We start from the raw sequence: 17,890 nt of genomic DNA on the forward strand, positions 1-17,890 counted from the left end.
AACTGTTTACTTCTATCAACAATCAAGACTCAAGCTGTTCTGTAAGATTTTTTACAAACAATCGTATCCCCCAACTCCACCTCTCCAATGTCCTTCTACCTACAGGCAATTATGTTTAACTCCTTTAATGGGTTCTTTGGGAATTTTACTGTGTCTCTAAATAACATGCTTCTATTACTTCTTCCTGGTGTTTCAGTTTTAGATATTTCCTATTATGTATCGACTTCCCACTACAGAAGGTGGAGGCTTAGTCCTCTTTCACACAGGTTGGTACTCTCACCACTCCTTGCTCCCTACCAATGCAAAATTTCGGTCCCATCATCATCTTCCAGTAATTATATCACCATTTTGATCAGGTAAGGATTCAGTGTTACGACTATGGAAACGCTACTGATAAGCCTCGATTGCTTCCCTTTTCTTACACAACTTTTTGGGTTTTCCTGGAGTTAATAATTGCCATGCTTTTTCATTGGTCCTAACTCTCTTCGTTTATAACTCTCTTTTCTGTATAATCAAGCACTTTCATCAGTTTTACCATCCTGAGGAAGCCTCTCCCAGAGCCTCTGGGCCCTCTCGTCTCTGGGCTGGTGACCTCTAGGTCTCACGCACAGCCATGCCCTTAGGGCCTTCCCTCTCCATCATACAGGAATCAATTCACTGCTCTTTCTCTTGTACTGGATCCAATTTCTCAGTTATTGTCTTCCTCTTTCTTGTTTTATGCCCAAATTTTGGTAGAGCAATGTCTCTAGTCATTTTTCAATAAACGGGAATGGATAACATGTTTTGGAGGCCTTGCATGTCTGAAAACCCTACCCTCACATTTCACTGACAGTTTGGAATTATTTTCCTCAGGACCCTTCCTTGGGAAAACTTTAGTTTTTGGCACTGCTGCTGAGGAACTCAATGTCATTTTGATCTACCTGCCTGCAGAAGAGTACACCTGGAAAGCCTGACTGTCATCCTTGGAAAAGATGCTTGCAAGGTGGTCGTTGGTTATCACCTGGGAACTTGGATTTGGGGAGGGTCCCCAGCCTGTCCTGAACTGGTAAAAGCAGCTCGATACCCCTAAACTATTTATACTATACTAACTAACTATTTGTACTAACAGTTTGTGCTGAACATCTGCTTTCCTCCTGGAAGTCTGGAATTTGGGTATGTGCCAGGCAGAGGGTGCCTACGTGACCAGTCCCCAGTGAAAAACCCTGGGTGCCGACTCTCTGATGAGCTTCCCTGGTAGACAACATTTCACATGTGTTGTCACAACTCATTGGGGGAGCAATTAGGCATGCCCCGTGTGACTGCACTGGGAGAGGACTCCTGGAAGTCTGTGCTTTATTTCCCCCGTGGAATTCGTCCCATATGCCTTTTCCTTTTGCTGATTTTGCTTTGCATCCTTTCACTGGAACACATCATAGCTGTATGACTTGATGCCGAGTCCTGGGAGTTCTCCTTGGTGAATTGCTGAGATAGTCTTGGGAAGTCCTGACAGTCTGTAATCTATCTTTTGCTTTGACGATTTTAGGATCTTTTCTTGGACACCAGCGTGGTGAGACTTTCCAGTGTTGCGTGTGCCTCAGGGTGGAACAATGTCCCTCTGTCGTGCTGGGCGCTTTGTCGGCCATTTTCAATTTGGAAACTGGTGTTGTTTGGTTCTGAGAGTCTCTCTCATTGTTTCCATTTTCTCTTACTGCCTTAGTTTGGTATTAGATGTCTCAGGCTGGTCTTCTAAGTTTAAATAACCTCTTCTCTCCTATTTCCCCTCCCTTTATCCTTTCGTCCTACCCTCTGGGAGCCTTCCTCAACTTCGTCTTGTCATCCTTCCATTCTGTTTTTATTTTTAAAAATTTCTGCTGTAATGTTTTAATTTCCCCTTCCCTACTTCTTCTTCCCCTTTCTTCTTTCCTCCTTCTTCATTTCTATTTTGTCCTCTGAATGCTCCTTTTAAAATAGCATTCTGTTCTTGTTTCATGGTCCAATTTCTTTTAACCTTCACAATTTGCTCCCTCCAATTTTTTTGCCTTTTTGTTTCTTTTTTGCCTTGAGTCTCACGGCCCATCCCAGGCTTCCATCTGGTGATCCTTGGCTATGTGTTCCAACAGTGACAGTGGGGGGTCTGTCAAGCACTGCTTCTGCAACGGGTGGTCTCACGGGCTGACTCACAGGGAAACCCATGGGCTGATTTTTGTCCCTGGGCTGGTCACGTGCTCCAGAGAAGACTCTTCCAACCTCCTGCCTGCAGGAGGGTGTGGGCCTGGCTGGCACCATCCTGGCCAGGGCAGTGATGAAGGTTGTGGTATCAACATTCAGAAGTAACCGTTATTTTGTCCCGTTTCCAGTGAGTTCCTCTGTCCTTACCAGGCCTGGTGTCCCCCCAGCCCTTTAGCTTCTCCAGAAAACGAACATCCTTGTGTATAATGAGCGAGGGGAAACAGAGGGTAGGCTGTGAGGAGTAAGAAAGATCTGGTGGGTCTCTTTTAAAATAGATTTTCATCCAATCCTGATGTTTATAACCTCACCTTCACCACTTCTAGGGGCCCCTGACAGTATCAATTCCTGTACCCTTTGTGGGTTCTGTGGTATGAGTCAGGTGTCTCAATTTTTCCTACTACATGCTTAAAATTGAGCCTTTTTAAGTTGGTTATCATTATCCATCTGCTTTTCAGCACTTAGAATTTTGTTGCCACCTCAGTCTCTTGGTTTCTGTGAGTTTTGCTTTTAGGAAGGGAACTGACAAGTGTGTGTGTTCAACCGCCATCTTCACTGGAAATCTTACCCAAGGGAAATCGTGGACGTCCTGTGTGCTCAGAAATCCTATCGCCCTCGTCAGCAGCAGTAAATAGCCCATGGTGTGAGGCCTACTGCTGGCAACACAGATGCCCTGAGACTTTTGTGAATCTGCTACTATGAGGCTATGTCTCTGTCCTTCTGAACTTCTGGTTTTTCCTTGACCCCCATCTGCAGGACTGTGAGGCTGCTTGCAAGATGTGACATCTTGCTTGATCAGGATTCGTATTCCACCAGGGCTAGTAAGAGGCTCACTTGTCCCCACACCCAGCTAAATAAAACTAGCTCTTTGTGGTTCTTTTCCTTGCAACTCTCCATCTCACCCATGAGCGGGTAGGAGCAGTCTGACCTTCAAAACATTCCCAATGCCCTTCCTTCCCCATCTCAAGGCCTCCTATTTGGTCTGTCTCCCCACTCCCTGCCATAATTTATTCTCAGCACGGCAGCCCGAGTTCATGTTAAAGTGGGATCATACCACTCCCTTGCTTAAAACTCCTAACAGTGGCTCACTGCACATAGAACATACTCCGGGGTCACCAGGCCCAGGACAGGTGCCCAATCTCTGCACCATCCGTGCTCCGGCCACTCCAGGCTTGCTCACATGACAAGCTTGCTCCCATCTCGGAACCTCTGCCCAAGGGTTTTTCTGTGGTTTTTGCGTGGCCAGCATGTTCGTGACATGCAGGTGCCAGCTCAAATGGCGGTCCTCCATTATTGTCCTAACAGCCTATTTACATTCCCAGCCTAGAGCTCATCACTCCCTGACACTCCTGGTTTATGTATTTGTGTACTTGGTTATTTTCTCCTTGACTCTTACTTGTGTGGAACCTCCCTGAGAGCCAGGACCCCTCCTGGCTTGTTCACCTTTGCATCCCCAGTGCCTGGCGCATCATGACTGCTCAGTAAGTGAATACATTATGATTGCCTCAGACAGCCACTGGCTTTTCCTATGCATAGAAGACCTCAATGCCAAAGCTATTCAAGAACACGGGGACCGGAGCAGGGCAAGGAACGCCCAACACCTGCAATCAAAGACTTCCTCCAGATGATTAGCACTTTACAATAACCATGACTGGAAACTGATTGCGCCAGGACAGGCTAAAGACATGCCTTACGCCACCAGCGCTCGCGAGGACCCTATAGGAATCCGTTTTATGGATGTGGACATGGAGGCTTTGAGTAGGTAAGTTGCTAATTTAAGGTCACACCATGATCAAGCCGTGGAGCGAGGGAATTATCAAGCTGTGAAACCAGTACGGGAATCCAGTTTACCCAGAGCCCCTCACCGCAGAAGCAAACTGCTTCCCATGCTGGTTATTAAGAGGGCACCCAAACACGCGGCCACATGAACTGCATTACTGCACTGGCCTTGAACTCATTTGTTCATCATTCACTCGTGGATTTGCTCAGTACGTACTGACTGATCACTTACTCTATCCAAGTGCTGTTCTCGACTCTGGGGATTGATTTAGCAGTAAACAAAAAAGCCCCACTTCCTGGCCTCTGTGGAGGCCCCATGTTTTTGGTGGGGGGAGCTGGGGATTTATGAGCGACACTGTAAGCACCTAGTCAGTCAGCAATCCCTGAGTATGCACCTGCTGAGTACCAGGTCCTGTGCTGGGCCTGCAGATGGCAGAGTGCGTAAGATCACGACCCGGCCCTCATGGGGGAGGGGGACTCGGGAACAAGGAATTGTGTCCTGATGTGACAGAGGCCATGGCAGAGGGTGAGCTGGGGTCCAGGGCCTGGAGGGAGGACAGGAAGCAAGCGAGCGTAGCCTGCAGAGAGTGTGGGTTAGTGGGCTCCAGGCATCCATGCTTCTCTTTTTAAGGGCTCGTGAACCTCCACTGTCACAGTGTATCTCAACTCGAGCTGGGGTCTCTCAGGGCACCTCTTCACCAGCTTGGCTCTTTCACCCGTCCCTGGGCTGATGGCAACTTTCACACTGTCCAGAATTCCACAAAGGGGTATATTCACCCCTCTAGGTGGTCAACCCATCAGCACTGTCCATGCCATAGAACATCTCCAGCTTTTACTTTGGCATTCAGGGCCCTGTCCACATCTGGGGCCCCATGCCCCGCTGCTCCTCTCTTTAGGGCCACAAGGGACATGCGCCTAACACTCTGGCCCAACACAGGCCATTCTCAGTCCTAGGGCCCTCCCCTACCTTGTGCTTGGTGAACTCCTATTCATCCCTCAAAGCCCTAGACAGAGCCATCTGTGGTGTGAGGCCTCCCTGCACACCCATAACAGAGCCAATCAATCCTCCTTCTGGGCCAGCCTTGCATCTGATACACATTGTAATATATGCTCACAGGTCAACTTTCCCTTCTACACTGCTACATCTCTGGAGGGCTCTAACTTAGTGTTGGTTCATGGAAAACACTCCAAAGAAAAAATGTCCATTGAATTAAACTGACAAGGGTCCACTGTGCTTCCCAGAACCCTGGGAGGGATTTCTTTCAGTCCAGAAACCTTGAGTTTTTTAGAGCAGTCAGGCGCTCTGACACTTTCTCCCCTCATCCTTGGCTTTGGTTTCCTCTTAAGTTGGGCCCACCCCTTTCAGCTGTAACTCTGTTCTCTGTGACAGGTGAGAGGAAAGCATGGCTCTAAGTGGATCACTTTCAACACAGCCCAATCCTGCTCGATCCCTCACGTATCCCATGTCTCCGGCCCAACTTGCCAGTAGACAGGGCAGCCCTGTCCCAACACTGACCTCAACCATGCATGAATAGGACAGCCTGTCACACTTGTGTCTAGGGACTTCATTTCCTGGTCTCTCCTCACTGCTCTATGCTGCCTTTCCTTGGAAGGATAATTACAACAGTGATGGTGTTTTATTGAGCACCTACTACCTACTGTGATGTTTATCTATTTAAGACTCATGGCAGCCCTACAGGATGTATATACACCCTTTTGATGGAGAGTACACTGAGGAGCAGAGAGATCTGGGCTCTAGACCAGGGTCACAAGTGGCCAAGCTGGGATATGAGGCTGGGCTCCCACTGCCTCCCTGTGCTATATACACTCTTCCCCTCACTGCACCCCACCTCCTGCATGGGGCTGCTCCCCAGACTCCCACTCCATCTGCTGCCCTGAGAGCATCCCGAGGACTTTGGTGCCACCACCCAGACGGGACTTGGCAGCAGGAGGTTGCAGGCCCATGTGGGGTAGACCTCCGGCCCCTGGTCTCTGCCTGGGCACTTTGCCAGGGGCTGGTGCCACTGCTGGGCACAGAAGAGGTGTTCTCGCATGCATTAGTTCATCTACTTCTCATGACAAGCCTAGGAAAAACCCATTATTATTATTATTCCCATTTCATAGATGAGGAAAATGAGGCACAGAGAGCTTAAGTAAGCAGGCCAACACGATCTTGCTGGCGAGCGGCAGAGCCTACATCTGACCTCGGGCAGGCCAGCCCCAGGGTCTACCTGCACGCCTACCCGTCGCATGGTGCCCAGCACAGCTGGTGCTGAATATATAATCTCCCTTCTCGCCCCTCTGGAGGTCCAACCATAGTGGACATTATTTGTAGGGCTTGGCTGTCAAGCCAAGAGCTGTCATCTGAATAGACAGCTCAGGTGAGTGTTCTCGACGGGGTAAGGCCGTGGCACGTGCCTTGGGCCCTAGAGATCCACAAGAGACGTGCTGTGAGGTGCTGCCATCAGCCATCTCTGCTGGTGCCTACTCTGAGGCCCAGAGCAGTTAAGCAATGTGTCCGGGGTCACACAGCCGCCAAGTGGCAGGGCTGGGATACGAATTTAGACAGCTCAGTCTTGAGCACCATGCTAAACCGGCTCTCGGTCCATGCTACGCCCAAGATAGACGTTACCTGACTGGGCCGGCAGCCCCTCTGTGTGCAGGGCTCTGTCCGGGGACTGGGAGGTGGCTCCTAGTGGGGAGGTGCATATTCACAGAGAACGGCCCCCCAGAGCCGCGCGTTTAAGCTCACTTCCCCAGGGTTTGGTGGAAGGGGGCGAGGTACAGGGAAGGCTTCGTGAAGGAGGGGAGTGTGAGGTGGGCCTTAGAGCTGGCTCAGGGTCCCACAGGCAGGGTGAGGTCCTAGCACAGGGGTGGATGTGCCTGTGGACTTCTTTCCCAGCTGTTCTGCTACAGGCGGGTCATGAGAAACGGCACCAGCAGAATGAGAGCGGCGTGGGTGGGAGCGGGTCTTACTTTTATTGTGGGTGTAGAACTTGTCCTCAGAACCGTCCTTGGACTTCTTAATTATCAGTTTCCCAGACTCAACGTCGACTTTGAGCTGCAGTTTCTGAGGAATCCCCAGAGACTCTGACTTCACCTGGGAGGAGGAGACGGGGGAGGGGAGATGTGGTCATGCTCTCTCTGTGTGGGCTCTGGGGGCCAGCCCAAGAGCCCCTTGTCTGTGGGGCTGGGCGGCCCCTGGCCATTCCAGCCCTGGTGTCCCAGGTGGTGCCATCGGGCTTCAATCTCAGAGCTTCCCTCGCCCCGGAGGCCCAAGTCCACGTTTCCACGGGCAGCCCCCCGAGAACCGCTCAGATGTGCGAAAGACCCCGGCTGTGCCTCGTGTGCCCATCAGCTGTCCTGTCAACAGGTTTGGTGGAGGGAACAGGTGAACAACTGGAAAACGGCTCATTTACACCTTAATCTGACAACACTTATTAATCTGTTGTGCCATCTACTCCCAGAAAGGATGTTAAGAACAGATTTCGGCTCCTGGGCCTTGTTACAACAGTTGAAGGTTTGTTTACTGGCAATAATTAGGAAAAAGACAATTGCCTAGGCATGCTCAGAAGCTGGAGATATAAATACGGAATTATCATCAGGGCCAGAAAGGCCTTTGCGTGGGGGGCATCTTGTCCTGTGTTTTTCTGAATGTGGGACCAGGGCTGGGCTGGCTGCACCGGGATCTCTGCGGATCATCAAGAAAAACAAATTTCTGGGCCTGAGCTTGGAGGTTCTAACTCAGTCCCTCTTAGGGAAATCACGGGAATTACATATTTTTCCTGCTTCTCCCCTGAGGTACTACTTTGCAGCCAGCTTCTGGGGAGGGGAATCCGGGGACCCCTGTTTGATGTCACTCGCTGCACCCATTCGGAGAAGGACACAGTGTACAGCATCTGAAGCTGAGAAGCTCTTCTCTGGGGAGCCCCCCCGAAGGACTTTCCACAGACCTGTCGGGGTGTCCATTCTAACGTTACCATCTCCACAGGTGGTTCTGCCAACCACCACCCTCAGTGTTGCGTTCCTTGCCCTCGTACAGCTGAGCCAAAAGCCGTCTTTCCAGATGGACCAACCGCGGAACACAAGGGCACAGCCTCTTACCTCAAAGGTGACCGGAGGGATGAGGGAGCGCCGGTGGGGAGACTCGGCGCCTTCATGCAGCAAGGCCTTGACCTGTGGGCATAAATGCACGAGGCCCTTCAGGGGGGAGAGGTGCAAGGAAGGCAGCCTCCTTTGGGGACAGGGTCAAAGGAAGCCTAGAGCCTGCACACCCGGGCATACTCTAAGCAAAGAGAGAGGACCACAGAGAAGCCAAGAGAAGCTGCAGGATCCCCCAGTACCTTGTCTTCAATGGAGGACAGTAGACTTGTCAGTTGGCTGAGCTTGGCCACCATGTTGATTGGATTGGCCTCACCAGGCACCTGAGGAAAAGAGTAAGTAAGGACAGTAGTCCCAGAGTGTCAGCCATGGAGAGGGGCTCCACTGGGCCCTTTCCACCCTCCATCTCATTTCACCTCCTCAGTACTATGATTAACCCCCTTTGCAAACAAGAAAACCAGAGCTTTCTATAATCACCTCAAGATTATCATGGCCCAAAAGTAAACCTTCATTTCGTCTCGCCTCTCAAATCTGCTTCTCCAACTGCTTCGTACCTCATCCACTCAGTTGCTGCGACAAAATTCTGGGATTGTGCTCCCCCTACCTCTATTCCGGGGCTGTTCCTCATGCTTCCAAAATATGGCCATCTTACTGCTGGAAACCCACTACTGGGAGAAAATTATCCAGACTCCTTACCCTGCCCTCCAGGACTCTGTATACCGACCCCTCCTCCCCAGCCACCCCCATCCTCACCTCCGACCTGCCTGTGGCCTTGAGCTACACTCCCTGAGAGATTCCCAGAGACATGGAGGTCACCTGGGGAGGCCTGCTCATTACTCGGGTCTCAGGTCCACAAAGAGGTGCTCCCGGACCAGGCTAGCTAAAGTAGTCACCGGGGCATGTCTATCCAACCATCCTGCTTTGTTCCTCATCAATCACCTTGGTCATGTATTTGTTCATTGTGTCTTCTCTGCTAGAACGTGAGCTCTGTAAGAACTGGGACCGTGAGGACGGTGTTCAGTGCTGTGACCTGGGTGCTTGGAATAGCGCCTGGCCGAGAAGGTGCTCAGGCAAGTTCAACCCGCACAGGAGGAGGCCCAGAGAGCTGAAGTTACTTGTCTGAAGTCACACAGCTAGTGAATGCCAGAGAACATGAATCCGTGCCCGTCTTGAGACCCAGTCCACAGTCTCAAGCGTTTATTCCCAGAACCAGTATCTCCAAAGCATCTACTCTGTGCCAGATGTGTGGTCACACGTGTGGAATTAATGATACCATCCCTGCCCTTCAGAAGTTGGATGATAAAATCAGACAAGTGTATGGAATGGAATGAGGTCTCGCCAACCAGGTGAAGTCCCTTTACCCCACCCCTTGCTTAGTAAGTCGGCCAGGCTACACTTGCTTTCGACCTCAAATTTCCGCCCCCTCCCCCACCACCTGAATGGACTTCTGGTACCAGCACCACCAGCCACCACGACCACCCCCAACCACCACCCATCACACCCCCCACAACCATCCTCGCTTTATCAACACTTCAAACACATCATTTTTGTCAACATTTTCTCTGATTATTTTGGTTTTGCCCTGCTCCTTAACAAAGCTCACAATCAGCCCGTGCTTATCATCAATGAGGGAGAAAGCCTCAAGGTCTGGGAAGAACCCGAGGTATGGAGGGCAGGGTGGGGGTGGGGCAGACCAGCTGCTCAGCGGTGGGGCAATTCAGGATCCCTTTGCTTTGGGTGGTTTTTCTCATAAAGAATAGAAAAGATCAGATTCAACCTCTTGTCCGTCTCAGACACTTGGGATTAATGGCCTGCCTGCTACCTTGCAGTTCGAGGCCGTCCCTTCTTTGAATCTGTGTCTTACGAGGCAGGTTTGGCAAAAACTTACCAAGTGTAAATGAAGTTATTGACAAACGGGGAGTTTGCTCTTGGAACCAAAGGTGTTAGCACCATCCTGGAGCTTTGCCTGCACTTCTGCCTCCCAGCAGGCAGAACAAACAGAACGGGATGAGTTCTTCCATGATGCCAAGCACGTTTTAAATGCATCCACTCATCTAATCCCTGCATGAACAGATCCTTCTAACCCTTGTTTTGCCGAGGGGAAATGGAGTCAGAGTGGTGAGTCAGCGTGTCCAAGGTGACACAGCGAGTGTAGACCTCAGACTTGAATGTAGATCTAGCCCCGTGGTTCTCAGCTGATGGCGATTTTGCCCGCCAAAGGGCATTGGACAACGTCTGGAGACATTGTGGGTTGTCACAACTGGGGGGATGCTGGTGGCATCTAGCCAGTAGAAACAAAGAGGTTTTAACATCCTATGATGCACAGGGCAGTCCCCCACAACTAAGAATAATTTGGCCCTAAATGTCACTCACGTCGAGGCTAAGGGTAGAATTCACAGCTTAGCCTAGAAGCGAGCAGATTGGCCTGAGTGACACCTGTGAGTTCCCATAAACTGGCCCAGTTATTTTACTCTGCTTTGTAGTTGCCCTTTTAAAGGGAGGATGTGGGTTCTAAGGTTAACGACTCTCCTTTCTCATATGGGGCAGAGCCAGGTCTCTCCCAGCCCTTGAGGTCCGCAGTTATTTTGAATAACGTTGCATTTTGCACCTCCCATCAGTTCTCAAATAAAGTCCACGCGGGAGCCCAGGGGTCCCCAGCCTGTGTCACCGACCCAAGGGGAAGGGCCACACGTCAGCCGAGCACGGCCGTCCGATGTCTCACAGAGGCGATTTCACTTACTCCTTCACAGAACCCTGCAGTGGCAGACGCGCTCTGCCCATTTCACAGATGGGGAAAACAAGGACCGGTGGGGGCGGGTCGGATACTAGGCTCTGCTGTTTCTGATCTACCCTGCCACTTTCTCCTCGAGCTGTGAATTTCTGAAGGCATCAAGAATGACCTCTCTGCGTTTTCTTCATGAGTCGGGGTCTCGTAAGGGAGAGTGGAAGGAGAACCGTTTCTCTCCATCCACGTCTGCTGCCACCCTCCCTCTGGTCCCTGCTCTATCCTGTCACTGAACATAAACACCAGCTGGCCGGTCACACCCGCTGGCTGGTTAGTTGGGTAGGCTGGTCGGGTAGGTCAGTGGGCTTAACTCTCTGGGGGCCTCGCCCTCTTCTGGTCGATTTCAAAGATGTGGGTGTGTGGTCTTCTGTTCAAACTATTTCAATGTTAGTGTCTGGCAGGGCCCCTGATTTGCCTAGATTTGCTTTTACTTTCCCAGAAATTAACATCTCATGGTTCACTTCAAGGAAAGCAAAATTACCTTTTTAATTTCTGGGCAAATTTTTAAGTTGTACAAATAGCACACAGACATTTTCTCAGTTAAAAACAACAACAAAAAACAACTCGAGCAAACAGTCTGGTCAAGCCTGAAGTGCCCCTTGGCCTAGCCCCTTCTCCCTCGTCCCATCCCCCCACATGGTGACCAGAGTAGCCCTCTGGGTTTAAATCCTTCTGGTCTGATTTCCACACGTATATCATCACTTAGAGATTGTTCTGCCATTTGCTTTTTTCCGCCCAACAGTATGCCTTGGGGAATCTGTCCACATCAGTGTACCCACCTTAGAACAGAATTCTGTGGCATACTTTAACCGACTCTACGTTTGGGTGGTTTCCAATGTTTCTTGTTTTTAGAGATAAAGCCGCAATAAACAATAAACATCTCTATCCCTAAGACAGATGCCTACATATAGAAGGAGGTGTGCATTTAACATTGTCATTGCAGGTGGACAAAGGGCCTTTCAGAAAACCCGTTTTTCTTTCCTCTCCCAGCCGCAGAGCAAAGGAGTGAACCTATCTATGTGAGTCCCTGACCCCACAACCCGAGCCAAGCCCTGATTTGACCAACCCGCTTTTTGCCCATCTGACAGGCAAGAGATCTCCCCGCCGTGGCTGTCGTTTCCCAGTTACTAACAAGGTAAGGTTAAACTTCTTTTCATACATATAGTGGTCATTCCCGTCCCTCTCCAGTGAGACAGACTTTCTTTATAACCTCTCCACATTTTAAAACTTGGATTGTTTTTCCTTAATTATTTGGAGGAGGTTTGTTGTTGTTAACATATTAATCCTTTGTCCCTTATGTTTGTTGCAAGTACTTTCTCTGGAGATACTGCTTTTGCTTTTCACCTTTGCTGGTGATACCTTTCAATACACACACCTTTCCTCAGTGGATGACCCGCCTTGGCCCCTGACAGACTGTGAGCCAGTGGGAGGGTGTGGGGGGGCAGGGAGCACCTTCACCCTGCTCTTTTTGGGGCAAGAGGTGGCATCAAGCATTTAGGCATGCCACGTTCTTCTTTCCAATAGTTTCCGGTGAGCTGTGATTTCAAAAAAAGGCCGTGCCTTGCTTCCTTATTCAGCACTAATTAGTTCTGCTGATGGGTGCGTAATTTGAAATCCCTATTCCTTAAACCAAAATCAGGCAGCGGGGGAAATGCCTTACTGGAGGAACAGAGTCCTGAGGCTCCCACCCCGATCCCGTGCTCTGGTGGTCTAGCCAACTCCGGGCAGGAGTGGGTGGCGGGCTCCCTTCTGAGCCCTCGGGACGCCTGCTACCTTACCCCCCACCCCTCACCCCCCCACCCCGGTTGATCAGTCTCATCCTTCCAACCCCAAAGCCTTTACCTGAGGCCGTGGACGGAGGCCAGGAGAGAGCTGCTGGTCAAACAACCTTTGCAGAGACTCCAGGGAGGGGAGGGTCCGGAGGACTTCGCTGGGAGCAGGGGACAAGGTGAAGGTCAAGGATTAGTGAGGACCCAGATGAGGCATCACAGGCTTTAGCTTGAGGCACGGTCACACACGATCTGGCAAAGGCAGAGATCCTCCCGAGAAGGACAAGCCCGGGCAAAGATCCAGGCCTGTCAGTGCTGGCCCACCCCCCACCCCTCGGGAACCCCACTTCTTCCTGTCCCCCACCCCGGACCGAACTGGAGTCGTGATGCATAGACCCAATTTACCTCTGGTTAGCCAGACTCGTAGCCTGCAGATAAGTGGAATCTAGAATCACCAAACTACTTTGAAATCACTGAGTAAGTCATGGCTCCCAACCTCTAGTGTTAAGAAGCGCAAACACACCGGAGTGTTAAAAATGCAAATTTCTGGGCCCCAACCAGATTTGGTCTGGAATCTGCATTTTAAATGCATGCCCCAGGGGCTTCCTGTGCTGGCGGTTTGAGCATTCTGGTTCAAATCCCCCCTCGCTGCTGAGGTGGACGCCTGGAGAGATTTTTCAATGTCTAATTCATCTACAACTCCTACGCCAGAGCTTTACCCATTCTTTGTTGCCTTCTGTCTTTCTCTATTGTTTTCTTTATTTGTTTTAAGCACGGTGGCAGACAATTTTGAGTTCTATTTTTCATTTACTATTTCACCCAAAACTTCATGTCTTCACCTGTTTAACAAATTCTAATGGTTTCCAAATATTCTACTGAGAAAATGTGCCAAGATGAATTGCTAGATATTTGGGTTATTTTGAGATCTTGGTGATTACAAATAAAGGCTGCTCTGAACAGATTGTTTCTACAGTTTTTCTTATTTTCAGTTACAATTTTATGACAAGGGGAGATTATGGCTCTTGATCAAAACTGCTGAGCCTCTGAGTGATGGTGCCTATCACTGGCCACAGGTCCTGTTGGAGCCTGATCATTCGAGGTGTTGTCTGCATTCTTTCTATGATCTTTTCCTTTCTTTTAGTGGGTATAACATTGCATTTCAATACTGATATACTGATCCCATGTCTTTAATTTATTGTCAATAAATATTTTTCTGCATGGTTGGTTCTCTCTGTATAAACTTTGTATAAACTTTGTCAGTTTCCTGTTGGAAATTTTGTTAGAATTTTTAGACATTGGTGTAAACTCTCTATACACCACTTTGCTTTTTATTTAATCTAGATGCTGTAAGGATTTTTTTTTTCCGTTCTGTTATTGTCATCCTAGGCGGGCTGGATTTCACTGTGAAGCACTTTATAATTTTTCATTGTTTTATTTTTCATCTGTTCCTTGGTAATTCTTTGCTTACCTTAGCTAAAAATGTATCATCAGTATTTACTAGTAAGCAATTATTTGCTCATTTTAAGTTGGCTTCTCACTTGCTTTTTTTAGAGTTATATTATGAATGGGTTTTTCTTGTTGATAGTATACATTCTTAATTCCTCACCTAGAATTTTTTTTTTAATATGTGGTGGAATTAAGTTCATCTTTCTCTGTACCACTCTTCAGTCTCACTCAAAAGCACTTGCTTTTTTTTTCCATTGTTCCCTTGGGCTAGTCCATTGCACGGGCTCTTCTTGAATATGGTAGAATTTGTTTCCAGGCTCCAAATCATTCATTTAACTAAAAATCCAGAGCTCCCAGCGTGAACCGCGTGAACCGCGCAATGTCATGATCTCAGATTTACAATGTCTCACAGTTTCTGGGGATGGTGTTGTAGCCTTCTGGCTTTGAAAGGGATCACACGTGGTTCTCCTTCGGGGACCAAGGATGGGGTGGAGGGAGCTGACTTGCACGGCAGGGGGAGTGTAGGGCACACTGAGTTCTGGGTTTTCCCACCCCTTCCGCCAGAGCTCCAGCATCCGTTCACGCAGTGATATTCCCTATCAACTGTCATCGTCAGAAAAGAATTCTGGGTTAAAAAAAAAAAAAAATTCCAAGGCACCAATTCAGAACTTGCTTTAACATCAAATAGATCTCCCTCACCATTCTCCTTTTTCAAAATGTTATCCTAAAAACACAAATATACATACACAAGCTGAATCCTTACGGTTTTCTAAGAGGGACGCTGGTATTTTTAAACTTTGTAAGATTTTGAGAAAACTGGCTCCTGGATGTGTCTGGAAGTCTTGGTTAGGGTCAGAAGGACCAATGACACATTGTGACTTCAGCTTAAGAAGGACTGGCCTCGTCATACAGAAAGGATTTGTCTGGGGACATAGAAACCATTGGCAGGGTCCTTGGAAAATTGTCCAGCGTCAGGTCACCAGCTCAAGGGAAGCCAGGGGGCCAAGCCCGAGAGGGCTGAGGTCCTGGGGTAGGTCACACCCCAGAGACAGCTCATTAGGGGCTCAGACCCCCTGCCCAAGCCTTCCCAGAGGGAGCACCGCCTCTGCCCTGTTCTCAGCAAGTTGGTTCATTTCCCCAAGATTCCCATTCAGTATCGGGACAGCACATCCAGCGTCACCCAACCCAGACGTCCAGGCGCAGAAGGAATGCTCTGATGAGATGTTGTTTTCTTAACTTTTGCTTTCTCTTTCTTTTCTTCCTTTTCTCGTCTTCCTTTGGCAAAAAATTCCCACACAGCACGAAATCAGGTGGTAAAGAGCATCTCTTTTTCTTTTGTTAAAATGTTTAATGGAATGATTGTATTGTTTCCCTGTCAGGTGTAACAGGTTTTACATTGATACCTATTGCATTTAGTAAGGAGGTACCCTTCTATCCTTTTTTTTCTTTTTAAGCCTTTTTTAAAAATTAGAAATGACGTTTCTTGGGAGGCGCCTGGGTGGCTCTAGTCAGTTAAGCGTCCGACTCTTGATCTTGACTCAGGTCATGATCTCAAGGTCGTGAGATGGAGCCCGGTCAGGCTCTGCACTCAGTGAGGAGTGCTGGAGATTCTCCCTCTCCCTCTGCCCCTCCCTCCCTTCTCTAAAAAAAAAAGAAAAAGAAAAGAAGAGAAATGACTTCTTTCTTTAATCACATATCTGTTAGGATGCCTATGCAAATGATTTTTTCATCTTTTAATCTACTAAATTATGGTGTTTTCTTTATGTTGACTCTTCTTTGAAGCGAGTTCTTAGATAAAGCCTCCATTTTTCTTCCTTTTTTTTAAGTAGGCTCCATGCCCAGGGCAGAGCCCAACACAAGGCTTGAACTCACGACCCTGCGATCAAGACCTGAGCTAAGATCAGGAGTCAGACACTCATGGGGCACCTGGGCTCAGCCAGTTAAGCATCTGCCTTCAGCTCAGGTCACGATTCTGGGTGCTGGGATCCAGCTCCTTGCTCGGCAGGGAGCCTGCTTCTCCCTCTCCCTTCTCTGCCTCCCTCTCCCTCTGCTTGTGCTTTCTCTCTCTGTGTCAAATAAATAAAATCTTTAAAAGAAAAGAGAGAGTCAGATGCTTAACTGACTGAACCACCCAGGTGCCCCAGTCTCCATTTTTCATATTACTAAATTATATTTACTAAAACATTGCTGAGGGGCGCCTGGGGGGCTCAGTTGGTTAAGCGACTGACTGCCTTCGGCTCAGGTCATGATCTCGGGGTCCTCGGATCAAGCCCCGCATCGGGCTCCCTGCTCCGCGGGAAGCCTGCTTCTCCCTCTCCCACTCCCCCTGCTTGTGTTCCCTCTCTCGCTGTGTCTCTCTCTGTCAAATAAATAAATAAAATCTTTAAAAATAAATAAATAAATAAATAAATAAAACATTGCTGAAATATTAAACATTGATATTAACAAATGAAACTGGATGAAGTTTTACTTCAGGCTATTATCTTGATCAGGTTTTTGTATTTGAATTGTATTTTTCTTGAAGATTGAATTAGGTGATTTTTGTCATTCAGGAATAATTTATAGATTATGGTCATTACTTGGTTCTTGAGACTTCAAAGGAGGGCACTCATGGTAATTTTCATATTGTATGTAAAACATCTGTTCCATTTAACTATAATTTGAAGATTTGTGGCCATGTCATTGTGCACTGTGCCTTTGATTTGCAAGTCTTTAATGCAGATTATTAAATCTCTTACATTCTAATATTTAAAATTGTAGGGGCACCTGGGTGGCTCAGTCAGCTAAGCACTGACTCTTGGTTTTGGCTCAGGTTGTGATCTAGGGTCATGAGATCAAGCCCAGCCTGGGGCTCCTGGCTCAGGGTGGAGTCTGCTTCCCCTCCCCCTCTCCCTCTGCCCCTCCTCCCACTTGTGCACCCTCTAAAATAAATCAATAAATCTTAAAAAATAAAATAAGGGGTGTCTGGGTGGGTCAGTCAGTTAAGCGTCTGCCTTCGGCTCAGGTCATGATCCCAGGGCCCTGGGATCGAGCCCTGCATCGGGCTCCCTGCTCGGCGGGAAGCCTGCTTCTCCCTCTCCCACTCCCCCTGCTTGTGTTCCCTCTCTCGCTGTCTCTCTCTGTCAAATAAATCTTTAAAAAATAATAATAATAAAAATAAAATTGTAATTTACTTTTTTCCTTATTTCTGGTTTTATTTTTACCAATCCCCCCCTGTTCTTTTCTTTGCCTATTGTTGTTATTGTTTATTTGCTCAACAGAGATTTCTTAAAGACTCTGTTTTGTTCACTGCTGTATCTCCAGCCTCTGGAATAGTGCGTGGCAGCACGCATCTGGCACATGTTCATTCTCCGTGTGTGAATATTGAGTAAGCACAATGTTTCAGATACTTTGCTGGGTGTGGGAAGTGTCAAGGTGATTAGGACATGACCCATGATACCTTCAAGAGACTCATAGTCTGGATTCAGTTTGTGTGTTTGACTCATTATTGTACTCCCTTTTCCGTAACAGAGCATTTCAAGCTATGGCTTTTCCTCCAAATAGTGCTTTGGCTGCGTCACACAGAGTTCTGACTGACAGAGGTTTGATTACTCTATGCCCAACCCCCCCACACCTACCCATGTAGGCTCTCCTCCTGTCAGCTCCTTCTTTAATTCAACTGTGATTTAGGAGGCAATCTAAAAGCATCCAGGTGGTTGGGTGGTTGTGGCTAGTTTTCTTATTTATCTCTATTTTCATCACATTGTATTCTGGAAGCATAGAAATGAACACTTTTGCTTTGGGTGTATTCATATCCAGCTGCTCA

The 17,890-nt window shown here is 48.4% G+C and overlaps 1 protein-coding gene across 2 annotated transcripts in view; it reads right to left on the bottom strand.

Annotated features, from left to right (window-relative positions):
- Positions 1–17,890, bottom strand: part of INPP5D (inositol polyphosphate-5-phosphatase D) — a 112,829-nt gene that overhangs the window by 39,139 nt on the left and 55,800 nt on the right. For both annotated transcript variants that reach the window (XM_028105157.1, XM_028105156.2), the window contains exons 6-9: positions 12,713–12,800; positions 8,328–8,408; positions 8,089–8,160; positions 6,961–7,084 (exon numbers count right to left, since the gene is read on the bottom strand). In XM_028105157.1, coding sequence (XP_027960958.1) covers positions 6,961–7,084; positions 8,089–8,160; positions 8,328–8,408; positions 12,713–12,800 — 365 coding nt within the window. The remainder of the gene's footprint in view (positions 1–6,960; positions 7,085–8,088; positions 8,161–8,327; positions 8,409–12,712; positions 12,801–17,890) is intronic.

The sequence above is a fragment of the Eumetopias jubatus genome, unplaced genomic scaffold (genome assembly GCF_037043125.1).
Source record: "Eumetopias jubatus isolate StellerSeaLion01/CBP00866 unplaced genomic scaffold, mEumJub1_p1.0 scaffold_3, whole genome shotgun sequence".
Classification (NCBI taxonomy): domain Eukaryota; kingdom Metazoa; phylum Chordata; class Mammalia; order Carnivora; family Otariidae; genus Eumetopias; species Eumetopias jubatus.